Source organism: Pongo pygmaeus, chromosome X (assembly GCF_028885625.2).
Source record: "Pongo pygmaeus isolate AG05252 chromosome X, NHGRI_mPonPyg2-v2.0_pri, whole genome shotgun sequence".
NCBI classification, from domain to species: domain Eukaryota; kingdom Metazoa; phylum Chordata; class Mammalia; order Primates; family Hominidae; genus Pongo; species Pongo pygmaeus.
Window position 1 is genome coordinate 156,582,400 of NC_072396.2, and position 20,591 is coordinate 156,602,990.

The window sequence follows — 20,591 nt, forward strand, 5'->3', positions numbered from 1 at the left end:
CCCCAAGAGAGGAGGCAAGTGTGCACCTAAGTGAGCTACCAAATGAACACAAGGTAGCTGGATGCACGCCAGCTGATGTGCATTAAGCTCACACTTAAGCGCCAGGCACATTCTATGTGATTAGCTCCATTACCCGCTTAGCAACGCTTTGAGGCAGGCACTGTTAGCATCATTCTCATCTGAAAGGTAAGGAAACCGAGATGCAGAGAGGTCAAACACTTGCTGGAGATAATAGAGCCTATTATGTAGTACTACCAAGAGGTGCAGCAGGCAATACGCTCCAGAGGCACTGCTATTCCTCCTCCCCCACCTTGCTATCCACCGAGGACCCCATGTTCATAGTCTCTGCAGATAGTCCTGAGAGTGGAATGGCGGACTGGGGTGCAGGGAGGATCCTGCAAGACCTCACAGTAGAGATGTCATGCACACTGTGTGGGAAGAATGAATGCAAGTGCTCCAGGTCCACAGTGGGAGGAAAGGCATTCCGGGCAGTGGGAAGTAGAAGTAGCCTCATGTTGCTGGAGCCAGAAGCTAAAGTGGGAGTGCCAGAAGGAGGGCAGAAGCCATAGACCCTTGTGCACATATTGGAAGAGCTGCTTTTTTAACAGTCAGGTGTACAAGGGTCTATGAGGTGTTAAGATCAGGATGGGAACATGCTGGTGGGCTAGGAAACTCAAGAGGTTAGTTCCAGAAGAGTTTGTGGAATTCTGCCCCACAGGCTCCGGAGGCATGGGGGGAAGGCCATAGAAGAGCTGTCGTGGGTAAGGAAGATTCCTGCAGCCGTGAAATAGCAAGCAAGCTAGAGAAGAACTCTAACAGGAGGCAGAAATGGAAGGGAAAGCACCATGCGGGGAGAGAAGTGTAGAGGCAGGCATCGGGGGAGCTAGGGGAGCCAGGCCCTGGGGGTTGGAGGGGAGGCGGCCGGTGGCAATGAAAGCCTTCTCTCACCCCTCTTCCGCCCCCTGGCAAGGCAGGTTGCTAATATCCGCCCTGGGATAGGGGTGGGAGTGGTTCTGGAACTGCCTTCTGAGACTCAGTTTCATCAAAAGCAACACTTGGGGTGGAGGGAGGAAGAGGACGCCAACCCCAGTGCCTGGCCGGGTTCTAGATATGTAGAGAACAGAAAGGAACCCTGAAAACCCAGCATCCCCTTCTCGGAGGGAGGCTTTCCTAGACCCAGAACCTCAGCCCACCCGGAACCCCCTTGCCCCTCTCTTGGCAGTGGACCTGTCATGTGGTTCCTCCTGGACTAGTGTAATCTCTGCTATGCGTCTTGTCCTGCCGTGCTAAACCTCTCACAGTGCGGCCTCCGAAGGAGCCCCCATCTAGCGCTCCTTGCAGTCGCAGAAGATTGCTTTTCCCCTTACTGAGCCTTAGAGTTTTCAAAACCCATTTCCTCCTTCAACTCGCTGCAGCCTCGCGAGGGAGGCAGAATTCTCCCCATTTCTCGGACTTTGCAGGAGAGAAGCCTGCCTTCCCGGGGCAGGGTGGGGGTAGGTAAGTGAGGAAGCCAAGGTCACCCAGTCATTGGCGGAACGCGGCCTCGACTCGGTCCTCCTTCTGAGGGCCCTGTGGATCCCTGGCAAGGCAGGCCTAGGTTGCAGGCTAGCCCCCTCTCTTTTCGGCGGCCCCAGGAGCCCGGCGGGCCTGAATGGCAGGTGAGCCCGGGGTGGGGACAGGACGCGCGTTGGGCTGCGCAGGGATGCCTGGCGCGCGGGCCTTGGGAGCGGCCGCCCGAGCTCCCTGCTGCGCCGTATCTTCCGAGGGCCCACGCCTTGGGTCACGACTGGACCAAGGCTTTGACCAAGGGTCCTCTGTGTGCCCCAGGCCCGCCAGTCAGGCCCCGCCCCCCGGCGGCACGGGCGGGGGCAGGGGCGGCGCCGGCAGAGTGGGGCGCGGGCGCGCGGTGCTCGGTGCGCGCCGCCGCCCCTCCGGCCCAGCTTGCCCGCCCGCTCTCCCAACCCCCTCGGCCCACTCCGTCGCCCCCACCCCTCCTTCCTCCACTCGGCCAGGCGGCCGGCGGCCCGGTGCGCGGGGCAGCGCGACGATTGCGGCCTGGCGATCGGGGCACTGCGGTCGTGGCGCGCGAGGCGCGGGGCGCGAGGCCAGCCCTGGCGCGGCGGGGTGTGGGGGGCGGGCAGCTGCGGAGCCCCCAGAGGAGAGCAGGGGCAGGCAGGGGGATGCCGAGGTAATGGGCAGGGCCTGGGCGCCCGGCTGCGAGGGGCGGGGGTTCCAGGCGCACTTCGGCCCTGGAGGGGCGGGCGACAGGGTGCCCGGGGCGGTGGGAGGGCAGCGGGGAGAGGAGGAAGGGAGGGAGGAGACGGCTGGGCCGGACCGGGGGGCTTGGCCGACGGGGAGCAGGTGGGCGGGGACAGGGCCCCTGCTGGAAGAGGCGCAGCAGCGAGGTGGCGGGCTGCGTGCGCAAACAGGGCGGCCGCCTTCTGGGCCCGGAGAACGGTGAGGCCATTTGGGTTGGGTGTCCCAGTCCCGAGGGCACGGTTCGGTATCCAGGGCCAACGAGCTGGGTGCAGGGCATTGTTGGGGAGGGAAGATCTAGAGGTCCGGCGGGGTCACGGTGATGGGGGGTCTTGAGCAGCCCCAGGAGAAGAGTGTTGCTGGGTCAGGGCGCTGGTGTCCAGCGAAGGTGGGCGAGCACAGGCACTTTCAGGGCTGGCCTGAGTGGAAAGGGACAAGGGGGCCCCAGAGTTTGAGTTTGAGCATAATTTGGGAGTTGTCGTGTCACTGGGTGGGTCGATGAGTCATGCGATTTGGAGAGCCCTTTCCTGGCGATCAGTTCTGAGGGATGGAAATAAAGTCTAGGGTTTGGAGAAGTGGTTTGGAGGCCATGTCTTGGGACACCAGGTGCTCTGGTGGTCACCAGGCTTCATGTGAGGGACTTTGGGAGTTGTGTCCCAGAGGGCTGAGATTCAGAAGCTTCAGTCTGGGGTGGAGTTAAGCAAGGTCTTTGTGGTGGCCAGTTCCCTGCCTTCCTTCCTTTCCAGGCTGTCAGGATTCAGCTGTGTTCCTGCGGGGAGTGGGTTAAAAATTCCTTCCGCCTACAGTCAGCTTTACAGTATCCACCGGGGCAGGAGGGACATATACATGTGTGGCTGCAGCATCATTCTCTGTCGTGGAGCCCTCACGATTGCTTCCTTATTGTTGCCATAGTAACTGTCTATTGATGGTGTATTTATAGGGGAAGAAGCAGGCGCTACATTTTGGGGAGGGAGGGGGAAGAGGCCTCATGGCAGGCAGCAGCAGCAGTGAAGGTGGCTACAGAATTGCTAATGGAGTGGCCCATGCCATGGGAACTGTTTTGAGGGCGTTCCTGGCTCGACTGAAGCTTAAAAATGAACTGATGACTTTAGCAGGTGCGTCAGGATAACATGTATTAGGGTCTATGATAGGTGTGACATATAGCCACCTTTGACCAAGGCTAGGTGTGTGGGGGACAAAAGATGGATATATGTAATCTATTATGTAAATTTGTCCCCATTTTTTTTAAAAAAACCACTGCAGTTTCCTTTGATAAGCAATGCAACATATTTTTCTCTCTTCCCTTATTAAGACTATATGCATTCTTCTCAAACTCAGATACAACAGCTCCACTTTTCTTCAATCAAAAAATCCTTGCCATGAGGCATACTATATCCACACCCTCACCACATAAAGCTCAGGTATCCATAATGCAAGCAGAATTTTGAGATCATATTCCATCTTGGTTCTGACAAACACTGAGGGCCAACTATCTCACAAGGCAGGCCCATCTGTTGACAAATTCACATGTTGATAGTTTTGAGGGAGATTGTTGCAGGGTTCAGAAGAGAAAGCCCCTTGATGTGGTGTTTCCACAAGTAGATGTCAGATTTGCTGTTTTACCTTTAATTTTCTTTTCTTTCTTTTCTCTCTTTCTCTCTTTCTCTTTCTTTCTTTCTTCCTTCCTTCCTCTCTTCCCTTCCCTTCTCCTTCTTTCTTTCCTCCTTCCCTTCCCTTCTCCTTCCTTCCTTCCTTCCTACCTCCCTCCCTCCCTCTCTCCCTCTCTCCCTCTCTCCTTCTCTTTCTCTCTTTCTCACTTTCTCTCTTTCTTTCTTTCTGGCTTTGTAGCCCAGGCTGGAGTGCAGTGGCGTAATCTCAGCTCACTGCAATCTCCGCCTCCCTGGTTCAAGCGATTCCCCTGTCTCAGCCTCCGGAGTAGCTGGGACTAAAGGCATGCACCGCAGCATGCCTAACTAATTTTTGTATTTTTAGTAGAGATGGGGTTTCACCATTTTTTGGTCAAGCTGGTCCCAAACTCCTGACCTGAGGTGATCCGCCCGCCTCAGCCTCCCAAAGTGTTGGGATTACAGGCATGAGCCACCGCGACCAGCCTAAATTATTGATTTATATTCTAACTGTTTGCCAAAAGGATTAGGTGGCATATTATAAATGCACAATAGGACACTGGAAACATAAATAGAAAGCTGTATACCACATCGCAGGATAGAAGCATATGTGCTTAACAGCTGGGCTTCCAGGGTGCCTGTGCTTGACTGGCAATAGTGACGCTGAACTTCTGGCAGCCTAGGCAAAAAGGAGGGCTCAGTGGATTCCACAGTTCACGTGTCTTGCATCCAGTTAGTCATAAAACCAGAGCTTCTGCTTGGGGAGGGGAGCAGTGGGGTGATTGCTCCCAGATGTGGACAGCTCAGCAAGGGCTCCAGAATGTGTGTATGAGTGGGCGTGTGTATTGTGGGGAGGGACAGAGGGAGCAGTGTGCTGTGACCATGGTTTAAGTACTGGCTGGATAGCTCCTTAGCAGGAGAAAGGCTTTCTGACAATAGCTCACATTAGGGGCAACTCTTCTAGTTAGCACCTCAGTGTTGGGTATCTAAATTCATGTCTTGGTACTCTACTGCTATGGGCTTTAATGCAAAGAGAGAAGAGAGGCCTGGTTCCAGAAGATTCCAGGTATCTTGCCTCTTTGTCTGGTGAAGATGAACACAGCGGGTCACCTGGGTTTGGGCCTTCTAATTATGCCTGGGAATATGAAGAATGCAGCATTGTTGTGCATGGAGGAGGAGACCCTGTAGAAGATGTGTCCGCTGAAGGTTGCTATAGGCTAGTCCCAGCAGGGCAGTGACTTTTGAGATGGTTGATGCTGTGTTAAGCTTTGTTTTCAGGGAACATGCTTGTCATTGGAGGTATCTGTGACTCACCATCGTGATCAAAATTAGTTATGAATTCTGGTCCTGCCACTGTCACTGTTGATTTGCTTAACCTTGTCTGAGCCCGTCTCTCTGGGCTTTATTTCCTCATCTATCTCTGAGGTCCTTTCCAATTGGAAGTTGCAAAGATTCATTGAGGGAAGCAAGGAAGGAGGAGCCTCAGCCTGTAGGAGCTTTCCTTTTTTAAAGAAAAAGGTCAACCCTTGGTTCTTATGGATGCTCAGAACATTTTCTTGGGGGAAAATGCTGAAAGGTTTGCTTTGGGCCCTACTGGGCCTGGGGAGGTCTCTGGAGAAGAGCTTGGGGCAGAATGAGAAGCAGCGGAAGCCATGGGTGGCTGCATGGAGGACAATGCACCCCACAAGGTGCTGCTTCAACCTTTTGACCAGGCCAGTGGGAGGGGGGCACATCCCAGAGCCAAGAGTGTGCCCTGTAAATTTCTAGATGTGGTTTCACTGCAACTTTGCTTTTCTCTTACTCCAGAGAAGTGAGACCCTGCAGCTGAGGGAGCATCATGGCAGGTGAGTTTTTCCAGGCCCGGGTAGAGCCGTGGAGGGCCATGCCTAGGGGTTCATGAGTCAGGTTTCAAGTCCTTCCCAGCTTCCCTGCCCCCCACCCCCCAAGTGGGCCTGTAGCCATTTTCCAAATGGCTGAGCAGCAGTTTTGCCCTCTCAATTCTTTGGCTCCCTTCTGGAGCATATGTCACTTGTAGATGTGTACCTGCCCAGGCTTCCCTGAGTGACACTAATGTGACAGGCCATAGGGCCTGGGGAAGGGTGCCTGCCTGCTGGCAAAGACATGCCAGCTTGGGCATCCAGGGGGAGTTGCTTTACATGAGAACCAGGAAGTCCCACCTCTAGGTGAACAACAGGAGCAAACGTCACCTCTTCTTTCATCCTTCACAGTCTCAACTTAGGCTTATGTGGGCGCAGAGCTCAAGCTATTCTGGTCAGCCTGGTTGTAGCTGGGTCTCTCTCTCTCTGGAATAAGTAGGTATGCCCACCATCCAAAGATGGTATTGTAGGGGGAGTCTGTGCCCCGTCTGTAAAGGCTTAGACTCTCCATCTGAACCCTGCTACTTCCCATCCCCAGAGGTGCTCTTAGGCTCGTGTATGCCCACTTGTCTGATCTAGGCTAGGCTGGCTTTGCATTAGACTTTCTTGAACAAGACTATTGATGCCAGACCACCTGGTGGCACAGGTGGATGTTCAGGTGGAGGAACGCCACCCTGGTAGTCTTCCAGGATTATCTGGTATTAGTTCCACCAGTATCAGCCTTAAAGAGGAATACATTCTCATTGCAAGGGCTCCAACTTTTACTTTTCAAGGTGATGCAGGAGATACTGGAGATTTAGTCACTGAAGATTTGCCTACTTACAATTCTTATTCTTTCTTGTTCCTGTGCAACGTGCACTTTCCTTGTAGTTGGCTACCATTTTCTTCCATGTAGCCAGGGGCCTAAGACTTGTTGGGGTCGTGGTACTCTAGACAGGTATATCATGGCATCATAGAATGTCAGCCCTTCCATCCCTTTCCCAAAGGGCCGGCCATGTCCTTTGATCAGAAGCCTGGTGTCTTGCCTGCTCACTCGGCCTTGTTTCCCTGCATAATTATGCTTCAGTTGCTGGGCTGGGCCTGGTTTGAAGGAGCCCCTGGGCATCTCCCCATTCCAGGCCTCAGTAGGGCTCTCTCCTCAGTGTTTCTGGAGGCCAAGAATGCCCATTCGGTCCTGAAACGATTCCCTCGTGCCAATGAGTTCCTGGAGGAGCTGCGCCAGGGCACCATCGAGCGAGAGTGCATGGAGGAGATCTGCAGCTACGAGGAGGTCAAGGAAGTGTTTGAGAACAAAGAGAAAACGGCATGTACCACCCTGGGGCTGGCTCTGGGAGTAGGAGTAGCCTCAGGAATAGCAAGAACAGGCCCTGGTAATGCAGACCAATCAGAAGCAAGGAAAGACACCCAGCCTAAGGCATAGCCACTAGGGCCGTCAAGGAGCAGATAAAGTACGGGCAGTCCCATTGCCTGACTCTTTTGGGGTCCTCCTCACTTGGGAGCATTGTCCTTTGCCCTTGGTACATTCTGCTGCCTCTCTGGTAACTCCCTGAGATAAGTCAGTTGGGGAAGGGTAGGAAGCACCAGACTTACTGAAGGCCTCTGAGCCCACCTGGAGCTTGAGCTGCTCTTAAGTACCACTTTTTCTTTTGCAGATGGAGTTCTGGAAGGGGTACCCAAATGCAGTCTACTCTGTCCGAGACCCCTCGCAGAGCTCAGATGCCATGTACGTGGTGGTACCCCTTCTGGGGATGGCACTGCTGATCGTCATCGCCTTGTTCATCATCTGGAGGTGCCAGCTGCAGAAAGCGACCCGTCACCACCCCTCCTATGCTCAGAACCGGTACCTAGCCAGTCGCGCCGGGCACACCCTCCCCCGGGTCATGGTGTACCGGGGTACTGTGCATAGCCAAGGGGAGCCTTCTGGGCACCGAGAGGCAGCGAGCAGCCCCCAGGTGGTGCTGGGGCCCAGTCGGGGGGGCAGGACCACAGTCCGGCTCGAGAGCACCCTCTACCTCCCTGAGCTCTCTCTCTCCAGACTGTCCAGCACCACCCCTCCCCCCTCCTACGAGGAGGTGACTGCGCCCCAAGAGAGCAGCAGTGAGGAGGCCAGCGTGTCTTACAGCGACCCACCCCCAAAGTACGAGGAGATAGTAGCCGCCAACCCTGGCGCTGACAAGTAGTGGGACGTTTGTGCCCTGTCCTGGATGAACGCCTCTTTCCGAGGTCTCCTATTTTCTTTTTAACTTTTTAAAGACTGTGCCACCACAAAACAGCCTTAGCCTCCTTGTTGCCAAATAATTCCCTAACTGTGGAGTTTTAGGAAGTCAGTTGTCAGAGACAGGTGGGGAGGGTGGGGGTAGGGACCACGCATGAGTTGAAGCCCCCGGGAAGAGCCAAAGGCCAAAGTGCCCAACTCTTTGGGATGACCCCCAAGCCTCCAACATCCTGTCTTTCCATCAGGAACTGGCTTCTCTTATGCCAAAGGAATAACCCCATTGAGTTGATTGTGGCCAGAATGTCCACAGGCCTGGCCCGGGGGCTGTGGGACTGGCTGGAGGCCTGCCTGTGTCTAGAGCTCTGGGCCTCAGGGGTAAGGGAGGGAAGCCAGCCTTTCAGCACCCCTTACCCTCCACAGTTCTGTGCTTTCTGTCCTTGATTACATTTGGAGGACAGGGACAAGGACTGAGCAAAAACAAAATGAAAAAATCATGACAAATAAATAATTAACACAATAGAACAAAACTCTAGCACCCGGGTCGTTCATAGGAGGCCAAGGGAAATTTATCACACGGATCTGTGATGTCCGCCTCCCCTAGAACCTGTCCCCACACTCCTGGAAGGAGGACAGGGTGTGTGAAGGATGAGGGCCAGAGGGCCGGGTGGCAGAGTTTCCTCTTGCACATTGACCAAGGGGCCCACGTGGACTCTGCCATTCAGTTTCTAGTGTGCTTGTCTCTCCAGACATGTGGATCAGCTGTGTTCAAACCACTACCCACTGGCATGAGCCTACTTTTTGCGAATGGTGCATTGAAATTGAACTTCAGATTGAGGATTTCTCCTTAATGATGGTGCGCATCTCGGGAGAAGATCCTAAAGTGTCCCTTTTAAAACATTTATTTGTGAAGAAGCCCGTGGCCTGGGGTTGAAGGCCCATTTGGGGTTTGCTCTGCTGTTGCCAGGTGCCAGTCTGTTTTCAGTGAGGCTTTGGACAGCAGTGGGGCAGAAGGCACCTGCCCTTTAACTGTCAGTGACCATGCTAGACACTGTTGATACCACCTCCCCCTACTTCCGTCTCCATCCTCCTGACCTCAACACCAAACCATTTCTCCTCTGTGGTGCTTTAAAAATTGTAGCAAATTTTTGTGTGGTGCAAGAATGCATGGCCTGGGTCTATTGGCAACCACAGCAGTTTAAAATCCACTGAGTTGACAAGCTTTTTTCTGTCAAAATATCTCTCTAAGGCAGACATTGGGACTCATTTCCTTGAATGCAGCCCTGCCTTCAGGTCACAGAGGACTTCTGGAGGCTGCTGTAGCCCTGAGGACTTGCCCTGGGACGTGCTTCCAGTTAGAAGGCTTGTGTCCCTACCCCAGTGAGGCCACCAGCTTGGACCACTCCACCCTGTGGCTGGAGTTTTCCATCCTTCCCCCTACCTCACAGGCCCGTTGGAGGCTGACTGAGCAAATGCCTGCGAAGTGCTTGAATTGCCGGGGAGCCAGCGAGGTTTGCCTTAGGAAGAGTCTTCTAGAAAGGTGTAGGTTATAAGGGAGCAGTCTTAGCTGAGGCCCTCATATGCCTCTAATGTTGAGTCTCCACTTGGGGAGTCAATCTCCCGTCAGTTGACCCTTTCCATCCTCTCGTCCTCCCTTTCCAGAGCTGCCTGATGCCAGAGATGCTGAGCAGGTGACATTCTACCTTTCATTACTTTGTCTTTCCCTCCCCCGGGTCTTCAGCATTGCACTCCTGCCCTTCGTCACAAAGGGGTTTTTGGCTTAGAAGGTCCCTGCTTTTTCCATGTTGGGGGACCTGGGGAAGCCTGAAGCTCGGGGCTAGCCCTGGCTCTCCCAGTATTTCTTCAAGTAGGTGCCAGAGTGTGACCTGGGAGCAGGTGAGAAGACACTTATCCCAATATGTCTACTCAGTTAGCACAGAGCCAGGCATGAGCTCCACTGATCAGAGCCAAAGGGAGTTTGCCAAGAAATCCCCGCTGCCTTTGGCATCTGAGTTGCAGCTGGGTGATAATGGGAGAGAGCAGGAAGAAGCCCAAGGCCTGGCCCATGGAGGGCAACATGTGTCCTTCAGGGGCTGAGGACAGGCCGTGGGAAGAGTCACAGGTGGTTGCTTAAGGCCTGTGGTGTTCGGTTCAGATGCTTCATGGTGTTCTGCCAGGTGGGGTTGCACCACGGTCTCTGGGATGGTTTTTGCAGCACATTGTAGAAAAAAGACTGTACAGCACACAGCAGGCATCACTCCTTGTGGTGCACACTTGGCTTTTATGAATGCCCTGTACATATCTTTTCAAACTCTGTGTTTGTATGGAGGTAGATTTGATACAATGCTGACTCTTTCGTGGCTACATTTTTGCTGTTTTTGGACTTCTATGCGTGTGTGTGTGAATGTGTGTGTGTGTGTGTGTGTGTGTGTGTGTATCTACGTGTGCACATTGCCTTTTCTCATTGCTTATCTGAAACAATAGCCAGTGTGCAGCTATATTTGTACCGGGAGGGATCCGGTCTGAAAAGAGGAATGTCACCTCCCCTCCCAGGGCTGGTTAGCCTGATGACAGGGCCCTGAGCAAGGAAAAGTGGCATTAACTATATCGGACACCCAACCCCCAAAGTTGTCACTGTTTGCCTCCTTGAAAAAGGCTTTGGAAGAAGACAAAGCAGCTCCATTCTGCGGGCCTCCGCCCTATGCAACCCCCGCTCACACGCCCTTTTGGCATGGTGCCCCTGGCCTGGGCTCCAGTTCTGTGGGCGTCAGCAGCTGAAAGAAATCTGAGCACTCCTGGGCATGGTGGTTTTTTTGTTGTTGTTGTTTTTGGTTTTTTTTGTGGAAAGATGTGTGACTATTGACTTTGGGTATGGCGGGACTAGTTAATTAGATGTTTTTCATTTTTCAAAAAGAAAAGGCTTTAAAAATTTTCTTGAAATGTGACTGTCACTTGTTTTCAACCAAAAACTTTTAAAGATTTTTTAAAAGAAAAATCGAAATCCTGTCCCTCCTCCGCTTCCCATTGCCTCCGGTTTTCAAAATGAAAGCACAAGTGCAAGAGTGGGGTGCACAGGTGCCTGGCATGTACACACCACCCACACAGCTGCATCCAGCTCTGGCTGAGGGAGACGCAGTGCTGAGCAGTCAGCCCCGGGAGACCTCTTTTTCAGCTTCCAATCCCACTGCCATGAATGTGAATTCCTTAGGGTGCTTCCAAAAACAGGAGTCTGCCTGATCTGTCGGACATTGCCTTTTTGGTAGCCCGAATATGAGGAATTCAGGATAGGAAAGTGTCTTTTTGTCAAGTAGTCAGAGCCGGATGCTTCTCCTCTCCCAGTGGGTGGAGCATCGCAACCCCCAGCCAGAGTTGATCTTTTGACAACCCAATGACGTCCCATGAGAAGGAAGAAGAAAAAGTCAGCCCTGCCTCTAGATTGTTATTTTGTCTGAGAGAGGTCATGGAGAGAGTCTCTCTCGCTCACGGAGGCTCTGTCTTTCTAGGAGCATGTGTGTGTGCTGTTTCATGTGTGGACACTCACAGTTGAGGCTGAGATGGATATCTTGGCAGCAGAGCTGCTGGTCTAGGTGGCTTTTCAGCTTGACAAGTAATGAAGCTCCATTTCAGGACTTCACCGATTCCGAAACAAGCACAGCCGCCCACCCCCTGCCACGGAACTCTACTAATACTGATCACTATAATTAGCTAATTTAAAAGTACGGTAATCAGACTGCTTGCAACTATAGTAAAAGCCCATTAATTTGAAGCCCACTACTTCAGAACTTCGAGAAAATCACAACTTAAGACAATTCACAGTAGCTGTGATTCTGGCTACATAAAAATATTTGAAATATTCTTCCCTTTAGTCAACGTTCAGGGTCTTTTGTGTAAGAGAAATCCAGTTTAAAATGAGTACCCTTTTCAAAGAAAAGGCTCAAGATATTAAGGATCCCTTCACCGTGCCTTCAGCTTTGCAGTTCAGCACTTCTCGTATGTACAGGGTGATCTCTTGTTCTCTCTCCATCACAGGGATGTTGGATACTGCAGCCTTTCACTCTACTCCTTTATTTATCCTGTGAATAACATAGTTTGTGAACTAGACTGCAATTTAAACTAATACACATGATGTATCTTTCTAAATATTCTGTAAAGCAGATGCTTCGCTATCAGACTGGCCGCTCCATCATTCGCCTCCAAATATTCAAACGTGGGAGCTTTTCCTTTCAGACTGTGGGCAGCGAGTCTCTCTCTAGCAAGAATTCTCTGACAAACATACCCAAATAGCACACCCTCTCAAGCTCAATGCCTCAACAGTTGTTTCACTGTACTGATATCTGACTGCTGAATAGTGCCTGCCCTTCACCCACCCCCAGCCCGAGCATTAACACAGATCTTCAGGATTGGGACAAATCCCCCAGCTGCTTTTGCCTCTCAATCCATCTCCCCTCATAGATACCACTTTCCCAGGCCTGAACACACCTGTTATTTTGCTCTGACATTGTGAATTTGTGACAGTGGAAACCCTGATATGTGCAACTGAGCTTATAGAAATAATTACTGTGAAATGGATTAATTTTGATACCACTTTAAACTGTGCTTGTATTCATGTGTTGACCCTTGTCAGCTGGGAAATCTGTACATTCAGTATATGTCAGCATTTCACTGGAGCCTGGGGGCAAGAGACAAACTTGCTTCTGATTTCTCTCTCTCTCTCTCTTTCTTTTTATAATTGTTGAATTTGGCTGTTACATTTTGTCTCCTTCTTTACAAGAAAACAATAATAATAAAGAGCAAATGGCATCCACTTGAATCCTGTCCTCATCCATCTTGGATCCCTACTGACTCCCAAACTTCCAAGGGGTATGCGTGGTTGTGAGTCAGACTGTAGATAAGGAAGAAGCCCAAACCAGTCCAGGAGCAGGAAGCAGACATGTCCTGGGTCCTAAAGTTTGTCCCCAGTGTGTAAGATGATCTCCTGAGCCATCCTTCTGGGATGAGGTTGGTAAGATCTGTCAGAAATCACAGTTAGAAACTTCCTAGTCACATGATCCCTGCTTACTAACAGGTGTCCTTTGCTGGAAGGATACCCTGCTTGGTTTCAGAGCTGGGAGAGAAGCAGAAGGTATACAATACTCAGGCTTTGCCCTGGCTGGGCTTCCTAAGTTCTAAAGATGGCAAGGGTCAGGGACTGTTCAGAGGGCAATAATGCCCAGCCTCTGCACAGAGGAAACATGGTCTTAGCTCCCAGAGATTCCCAGCTGTGGGTATGCAGAGAGATATAGCCACGGGAAGTCGCAAGTGCTAGTTGTGCCAACCCCAAGTAATGAAAGTAATCCGTCCTTTAATCGGGAAGACCCTGGAAGTGATGGGACAATGGCAATGAAATTTGGGACCTCCTTAGAGGACTGAATAAGGAGCCCAAATGCCAGGAATGGCAGCCAGAGGCCTTGGGGAGCTGGGGCTTGAGTGATGCTAACCTTCTGGGGATGCTGGAAACTCAAAGGAAGGCCCTTCAGGCACACAGATGGGGTCATATTCTGAACGTGGGTTTTGAACTTTAGGCTCTTTTGCCAGAGACAAATGTTCTAGGCAGTGACTTAGGGTCCCAGGCCAGCCCATGCAAGGAAGCTAATACATGAAGGATTCCCTGAGCTTCCAAAGTCCCCTGTATGCACCACCCAATGGATTGGGCCTCCCTTGCTAATCTAGTCACAGGTTCTGGGGCCAAGGCACTTGAATTGCTTATAGACAATGAGGGCAAGTCAGGGCCAGGGACTTAATGGGGTGACTGTGGAGGGAGATGGTTCCATCCCTAGAGACAAGGGATCAGGTGAAAGGCAGACCCTGTGCCTCAAGGGTGTGGCTTGGGAAGGTGGGGTCCCCCTCCTTGCCCTCTCCCCAGCCTCCCATCCTGCACCAGTGCCACTCCCTCATAGTAGCTGACCTGAGGCTACAAGGAGTGACAGGATGGAAGGGCAGTGGGGAAGATGCCTGAATTGTGATTATAAATGATCATAACCAGCATTTATTGAGCTCTTAGTGTATGCCAGGCCTTGTACATGCATTGACTGACACAATCCTCTCGAGAAACTTGCGATATGGGGTTTATAACTAACCCTAGTTTATAGCAGAGGGAAGCAAAGCCAGCAAAGGCATGTCATTTGACGAAGATCTCAGAGAGGAAGTCCTGGATCCATCATGTGAATCCGGGTCTGTCCTGATGGCCCCACCCCAGGCCATGCACCTGGCACTGCTGGTCCCTTTTGGGGAAGGGTGACTTTGCGTTGGTTTTGTGTTGACTATAGATCCCTCCAGAATGCCCTCTTCCTCTCCCTGCCCTACTGGTAACCCCATTTGGGCAGGGACCATATATAACTTTTCTCACCACTTCTGCCCTAGAACACAGCACAGTGCCTGGATCACAGTAAGTGTTCAATTTTAAAAAACGTGTTGACTGATTGTGTTCTACAATCGGAGCCCAAGCTCCACGCATTAGTTTGCTTGGGCAACCAAAACAAAATACTACAGGCTGGGGGTTTAAACCACAGAAGATTTTCTCAAGGTTCTAGAGGCTGGAAGTCTGAGATCAAGGTGCTGGCAGGGTTGATTTCTCTTGAGGCTTGTTTCCTTGGTTTGCCGATGGCCATCTTCTCCCTGCAGCTTCACAGTATTGTCCCTCTGTTCTTTTCGGTGCTCCTAATCTCCTCTTCCTATAAGGATGCCAGTCAGATTGGATTAGGTCCTACCCCACTGACCTCATTTCCACTTAATTACTCCTTAATTACTCCTACAGCCACATGTTGAAGTCCTGGGGGTTTACAATTTCAACATATGAATTTTAGGGGGACAAATTTTGGCTCATAATGCTCCGCTCATGACAGGAAGACCCTGTTGCTCCTTCCTGCAACCTAAGCACATGATGCACACTCTGGAAAATCTTGAAGGGTGAACATCATAGCTTCTCTGAGATGCTGGCAAAAACAGAGGGGCACCTTGTCAGCCTCCAACCAGGCCCCAAAGCAGTTTCTTCCCTGCCAAGCTGGACAGACTTGGGACAGCTGCCAAAAGTCTCCACAGGGCAGGTGAGTTGGGAAAGGAGAAGTGGGCTTCGGAATGCTTCTTCCAGGGTTCTTCTGTGGGAAGTGATGTGAGAACCCAAAGCCTGAAGAATAGACACAACGTTGGTGCCCCACAGGTTGTTTTTATAGACAAAATATATCGTTTTGGGGAATCACAGTACCGCCAGCTCCAATGACATTAACTTTCAGCATTTTCTCTGAAGAGCTCAAACTGTGTGATGGGTTCAGTTTCACTAGGATTTCTGAGCTATAAAAATAGAGACAGGGTAACATTTCATATCAGGCTGGTTGCATGGGATCACAGGAGCCCAGTGGGTGGGCAATTGGTGGTGGCACTGCTGGGTCCTTGGGCTGATAGGACATATAGGGGTGGGTGCTGGCAGAGCATGGTGCTCCACAAGCTGGGGCATGCAGGTCCTGGCTGCCTGGAGCTCTGGGCACAGCTGGGTGGGGGAAACATCAGAACAGCTGTAGCAATAGTGCATGATGAACTTTATGCTAGGGGAAGTCCAAGGGGGTGGGGCTGGGGGCTTCCAGAGAAAGTCTTCCTGAGGAAGCCATGGCCAACCACAGTGAAGGATGGGTAGGAATCAGCCAAGCAAAGACCATGGAAGACAATTCAGACAGGCAGAGGGGCAGCATGTGAAGAGGCCTGGAGTTCAGCAAGTCCATCTTGGTTTTAAGGAAACAGAAGACAGGGTAGCATGAGGGGAAAGACCTGTGCAAGATGAGATTTGCAAGATACATGGAGGTCAGCCTATGTGAGGCCCTTTAGACAGTATTCAGAGCTGTAGTCTTTACCCTAGTGATAAGGGGAGGCCACCAAGGGGTGCCTTAAGGAGCAAGCGGGCGTGGCCAGGCCTGCTCTGCCAGCCATGTGGAAAACAGGCTGCAGGAGCTAAAGAATAAGAGAAGTCAGGGAGGTCAGGTTATTGCCATCACCCAGGCAAGAGACAGCGCTGGGATGGATGAGGCTGGTGACGGAAGAGACAGAGAGAAATAGACTGTTGAGGAGGTTTTTATGCAAACTTTGATGGGCACAAGACTATCTGATTGTTTAGAATGTAGATCTCCAGACCCCACCCTCAGAGTCTGATACCTTGAGTCCAGGGTTGGGCCAGGCATGTGCATTGTGGCCAAATCACTCAGTTGATTCTTCTGTAGGGGATCTTTGGGTCGCATTGGAAGAAAACACTGAATTCTCTATTCAGGAGGCAGAACCATGCATGGTGACTGATTGCGTTGGGAAGGGGTAGTGAATAATCCCAGATGACTTTCAGGTTTAGGGGCTCAGACAGTAGAGTAGATGGTAGGGCCATTCCCTGGAAAGGGTCACAGTTGAGGAGGAGCAGGTTTAGGGGAGCAAAAGACCACAGGTTTGAGTTGACGTGTTGCATGTGTGGTGTATAGTGCACTTGAGTGTAGTTGAGGAGGGAGGGCTTGGCTGCAGCAGGAGAGATCAGAATTGCTTGAGGTCCCAGAAAGACAACAAGTGGTCTTGAGTGTGGACCTCATGGCCCAGGAGGGAGGCCAGACAGGTGGGAGGAAAAGCACTGGAGTATGGAGCCCTGAAAACCAAAGGACTAGAGTGTTTCTAGAAGGAGACAGTGGACAATGATGTGAAATGCTTTCAAGAAGCCAAGGAAGATGACAGCCAAAGTGAACTCATTGTATGGAGCCATCAGGGGGTCATTGGTGACCTTGGCAAGGGGTGGTTTCAGTTCCATGGTGACTGAAGAAGCCAGACTAGAATGAGCAGTGGGATGCCTGGGAGGTAACAAGTGGAGACAGTGCCTACGATGGAGGCAACACTTTCCAGGAGTTGAGAAAGTTTAGTGGCAAAAGACAAGATGCTAAGGGGGGATTGTTTTGTTTTTTAACATTCAGGTCATTCCAATCCAACCACTATTTAGTGATCTTCTAATATGCCAGGAAGCATGCTAAGTGCTGAGGAGCCAGCAAACAAAGCAGACAAGGCCTTGCTTGGTCTCTATCTTCTAAGAGTGAAGGGCAGGTCAGAGTAGAATAGGGGCCGGAGGATGTTTTCTGAAATTCTCTGGAGACACCTCCTTGGGACTTCCTCTTGGTTTAGCGAGGACCCTGGAGTGTTAATGTGATGGCCTTGGTTTATCACTGAATCAGTGAACTGGGTCATATCTCAGCCCTCTCTTCCCGCCACCGTCCAGCTTTTCCATCTGTAAAATGGGGGCGTACTGGGAATAGTAACCACTTCATAGATGGGAACACCTGTCATTAGCTTCCTGTCTGAAAAAAAACCCATGCAGCTTCTCAGGGCTGTGCTTCCCACCTTGGGTCTTCTTCCTCCTCTCCAACATCTTTCTCCAGCTTGGAGGGGCAGCTGCTGCTTGTGTTTTGAGCAGGTCATTTTCTGAGGTTTTGTACCACATTTTCTACCTCTTCCTTTGGCCTCTGATTCTCCTGATTTTTACATACGCATCACAATTCAGTCACTGGGCACAGAAACAATTAAAAGCAGATGCATTTTGATCTGAGGAGTCACCACACAGCCGAGGCCAAGGATTTTGTGAGGTCACCTTGCTCAACCCCCCTTCCTGAGGATCAGGAAAGAGACTCTTTCCCACCAGCTCCCAGGGATCTCTGGACACAAAAGCAAAGTGCCCTAGCCTCTCAGCTGGGGGCAGGGTGACACTGGGCCACAGTGTGACAGATAGGCAGGAAACAAACCCCTCTGGGTCTCTGAACCTACTGCCAGCTTTTGGGGGGAAGGATTTCTTGGGCCAGTGAAGAGAAAAGGAGAAGGCAGAAGAAGGAACAGGCAGTGACAGCAACTGGCTGCGCTGGGAGGCGAATTTCCCCTCTTTCTGGGTGCTGTTCTTTGTCACATGCAGGGTGGTCCTGAGTTGTTTCTAGGGCAGTCAACCAACAACAATTACCCTGAGCTCTTTGCAGCTCCACCTGAGCTGCTGAGAGAGGCTTCCCTTCTCGGGGGGAATCTCAAGGTGCTGTTCTGAAGGGACTCAGAGGCACAGCAGGATGGTCTCTGGACACCTAAGCCTGGAGGACTGGGTTGTTTGGGAACCACTTAGCATCTCAGCAACTGCAGTCCTACCTGCTAGTTTGAAAGCCAAGGCTGACTCTGTGTCTGCATCTTTAACTTCCTTCTGCTGAAGCTGCTCCTCCCCCACCCCCCAGACTGTGCCAGAGTTTCCACCCATGCAGGGAAGGCGTTTCTACTGATCTGAGCCCCCTTGGGAGGTAGCGAGCTGCCCCAGGGGGTGTGCAGTCAGCGGCTACAGAGGCCAGGGACATTGCTTGGGACAGATCTCCCTTGTGCCCCTCCTTCTTAGGTTTGCCAAGCTATAGTGAGCACCCACCACACTCCCAGACAGGCAGAGTGCAGCAGGGTTAAGGGCATGGCTGCCACACAAACAACTGCCTGCTACTGTCCCCACAGACAGATGGACTTCTTTCCTGTCCATTTGATTCTCTGTTCACTAGAGCATGAACTTCGTGAGGACAGGGAGCTCATCTCCATCCCCAGTGTCTAGCACACAGTCAATCCTGATTCAAGGCAGAAAGCTAGAAATCAAGGTGGCTCTGTCCCCATGGGAGTGGGTCCTAAGGGTTGCCCTAAGTGGCCCTGCTACTTTTTATTTCCCTCTGTCTGCTCACAAGGTGGCCTTCCTTCCCTGGGCCAGCTATGGTCCCTGCAGTTTGACCCTGTGTCCTTCTGTCTGTCCTTCCTGCCTCTTTAAGGAGAGGCGGGAGAGATGCAAGACTCTGCTAGTCCCCTTTCCCCTTCCTCTCTGGCGTAGGGAGGGCTTTGTGGCTCCAGGGATGACCTCAGTACCAGCTGCTTCCAGGAGCAGGATGGAGAATTGTTTACAGGTCCATAAGGTTCATTAACAAGCCAAGAGGAAGCTCTCAGCTGCCTGGAAGATCCAGGTGCACCCATTTGCTTGGGTTTGGGGCTGTAGCTGCCTGAGACTGGGCTCTCAGCAGGGCTGGGAGATAGGAAGTCATCACACCCAATGGCTTTTTTTACTTTCCTTCAAGACATTTGGCTTCAACGACCTCTTACATAAAGCCCCAATATAAGAAAGTGGTAAGAGCTCAGCTGCTCTGGATGAAGAACAGTAGAGTCTGCCTTGAAGCCCAGGCAGCCCTCACACATCTCCCTGAAACTTCCACGTGAACATGGGAAACTGAGGCTCCAAGCAGGTGAAGCAACTTGCCTAAGATGTCCCAGTGGCAGGGTTCTGAGGTACTCACAGATGTGCTTACTTTGGGCTAGGTTCCTGCCATCTCCTGCTGCAGCTTGCAAGGGAGGTGGGAGCAGGCGGCAGACAGAGCTGGGACCCTGAGCCGCTGGGAACTGCAGCAGAGTGCTCAGCTGACTGAACAGCTGGAAGAAGCTAGTGGTTGGAAGGCACTGTTGGAGGCAGATGATCCGGCTGGCTGGGGGCAGGCAGAGAAGACAGACAGATACAAGGGCAGATGGACAGGTAGGCAGGCAGCAGCCTGAGTTGGACACCTGCTCCGTGGGTGGCTGGATGCCCTCTAGGTTTCAGCAAAAGCTTGGATGCAATTAACTTTGTTTGGTCCCCAGTGGAGGCTCTGTGCTCACGATCCCCCTTCGGGAAAAAGATGATACATTTCCTTTGGAGATACTTAGCTTGAAAGGAGAGAGAGTTTTTGTCTTATTCTTTTCTGTTAATAAAATAGCTCTTATTTTAATAAAGATCCAAACCCTCCAGCAGACAGTTCATGGGAAAGAAATACAGAAGATCAATAAACATATGAAAAATTGCTCAGGATGATTCATAATTAAAATAATATAAATTAAAGCAACAATGAGATAGATATCATTTTTCACCCATTATGCCTTTTAAATAGTTCCATAATATTTCTGTTGATCAGACTGGGAAGAAACACGGACTTTTTTCTAGGTGAGGCTTCACTTTGTGCAGCCTCTTTGGAGGCTCCTTTGACAATATTGGTCCATATAGGTCAAAATCATCAACACACATACCCTAGAACCCCACAATTCCACTTATAGGCATCTGCTGTGCAAACACATTTACCTATGTGTGCAGAGAGACATGTTCAGGAATGCTCAGTGCTACATTGTTTCTAAAAGTATGAAAGCTCTAGACACCCAAAATATCCATGAGCAAGTCAATAGAGGAGCAAGAGGAGGCAGCTGTGTAGGGAAATGCTATGCTGGGCTGAGAAGAAATGAGGTAGATTTCTTCTCACATGGAGAGATTCCCCAAAGCACGTGGTTCACTTGAAAAAATAAGTTGCATAATATGGCACACACCTCAGATGTAAGATCTCATTTGTGTAAAACACTGAACACTGAAAACATATAGACACACATACAAGCCAGGTATGTTCTGGACCCTTCCTTCCCCTATGAAGAAGCATCTGTCGAACCTTTGGGTGAGCAGAGCCTTCCACTGGAGTGTTAGGGCTCTGCAGCCTGTTATGTACACTTGGCCATGCGCCATCTTCCTGGACCCAGGCACCGTGTAAGACTTGAAAGGTCTCCCTCTGT

General features: G+C 51.3%; 1 protein-coding gene across 7 annotated transcripts; it reads left to right on the forward strand.

Annotated features, from left to right (window-relative positions):
* Window positions 1–1,411: 1,411 nt before the first annotated feature.
* PRRG3 (proline rich and Gla domain 3) lies at window positions 1,412–12,780 on the forward strand. 7 transcript variants are annotated; one of them, XM_054473019.2, is made up of 4 exons: window positions 1,412–1,497; window positions 5,688–5,725; window positions 6,901–7,061; window positions 7,411–12,780. In XM_054473019.2, the coding sequence occupies exons 2-4, from the start codon at window positions 5,719–5,721 to the stop codon at window positions 7,936–7,938; spliced, it is 696 nt and encodes a 231-aa protein (XP_054328994.1). In that variant the 5' UTR covers window positions 1,412–1,497; window positions 5,688–5,718; the 3' UTR covers window positions 7,939–12,780. The 7 variants fall into 7 exon arrangements, with proteins under 7 accessions (XP_054328994.1, XP_054328993.1, XP_054328991.1 ...); XM_054473018.2 differs by lacking the exon at window positions 1,412–1,497 and adding an exon at window positions 1,606–1,658; XM_054473016.2 differs by lacking the exon at window positions 1,412–1,497 and adding an exon at window positions 2,060–2,188.
* The last annotated feature ends 7,811 nt before the right edge of the window (window positions 12,781–20,591 follow it).

Bases quoted from the DNA above. Each gene is read 5' to 3' on its own strand.
- PRRG3 (XM_054473019.2), top strand. The intron at 7,062-7,410 runs GCATGTACCACC...TTTCTTTTGCAG, and splicing joins TTGAGAACAAAGAGAAAACG to ATGGAGTTCTGGAAGGGGTA.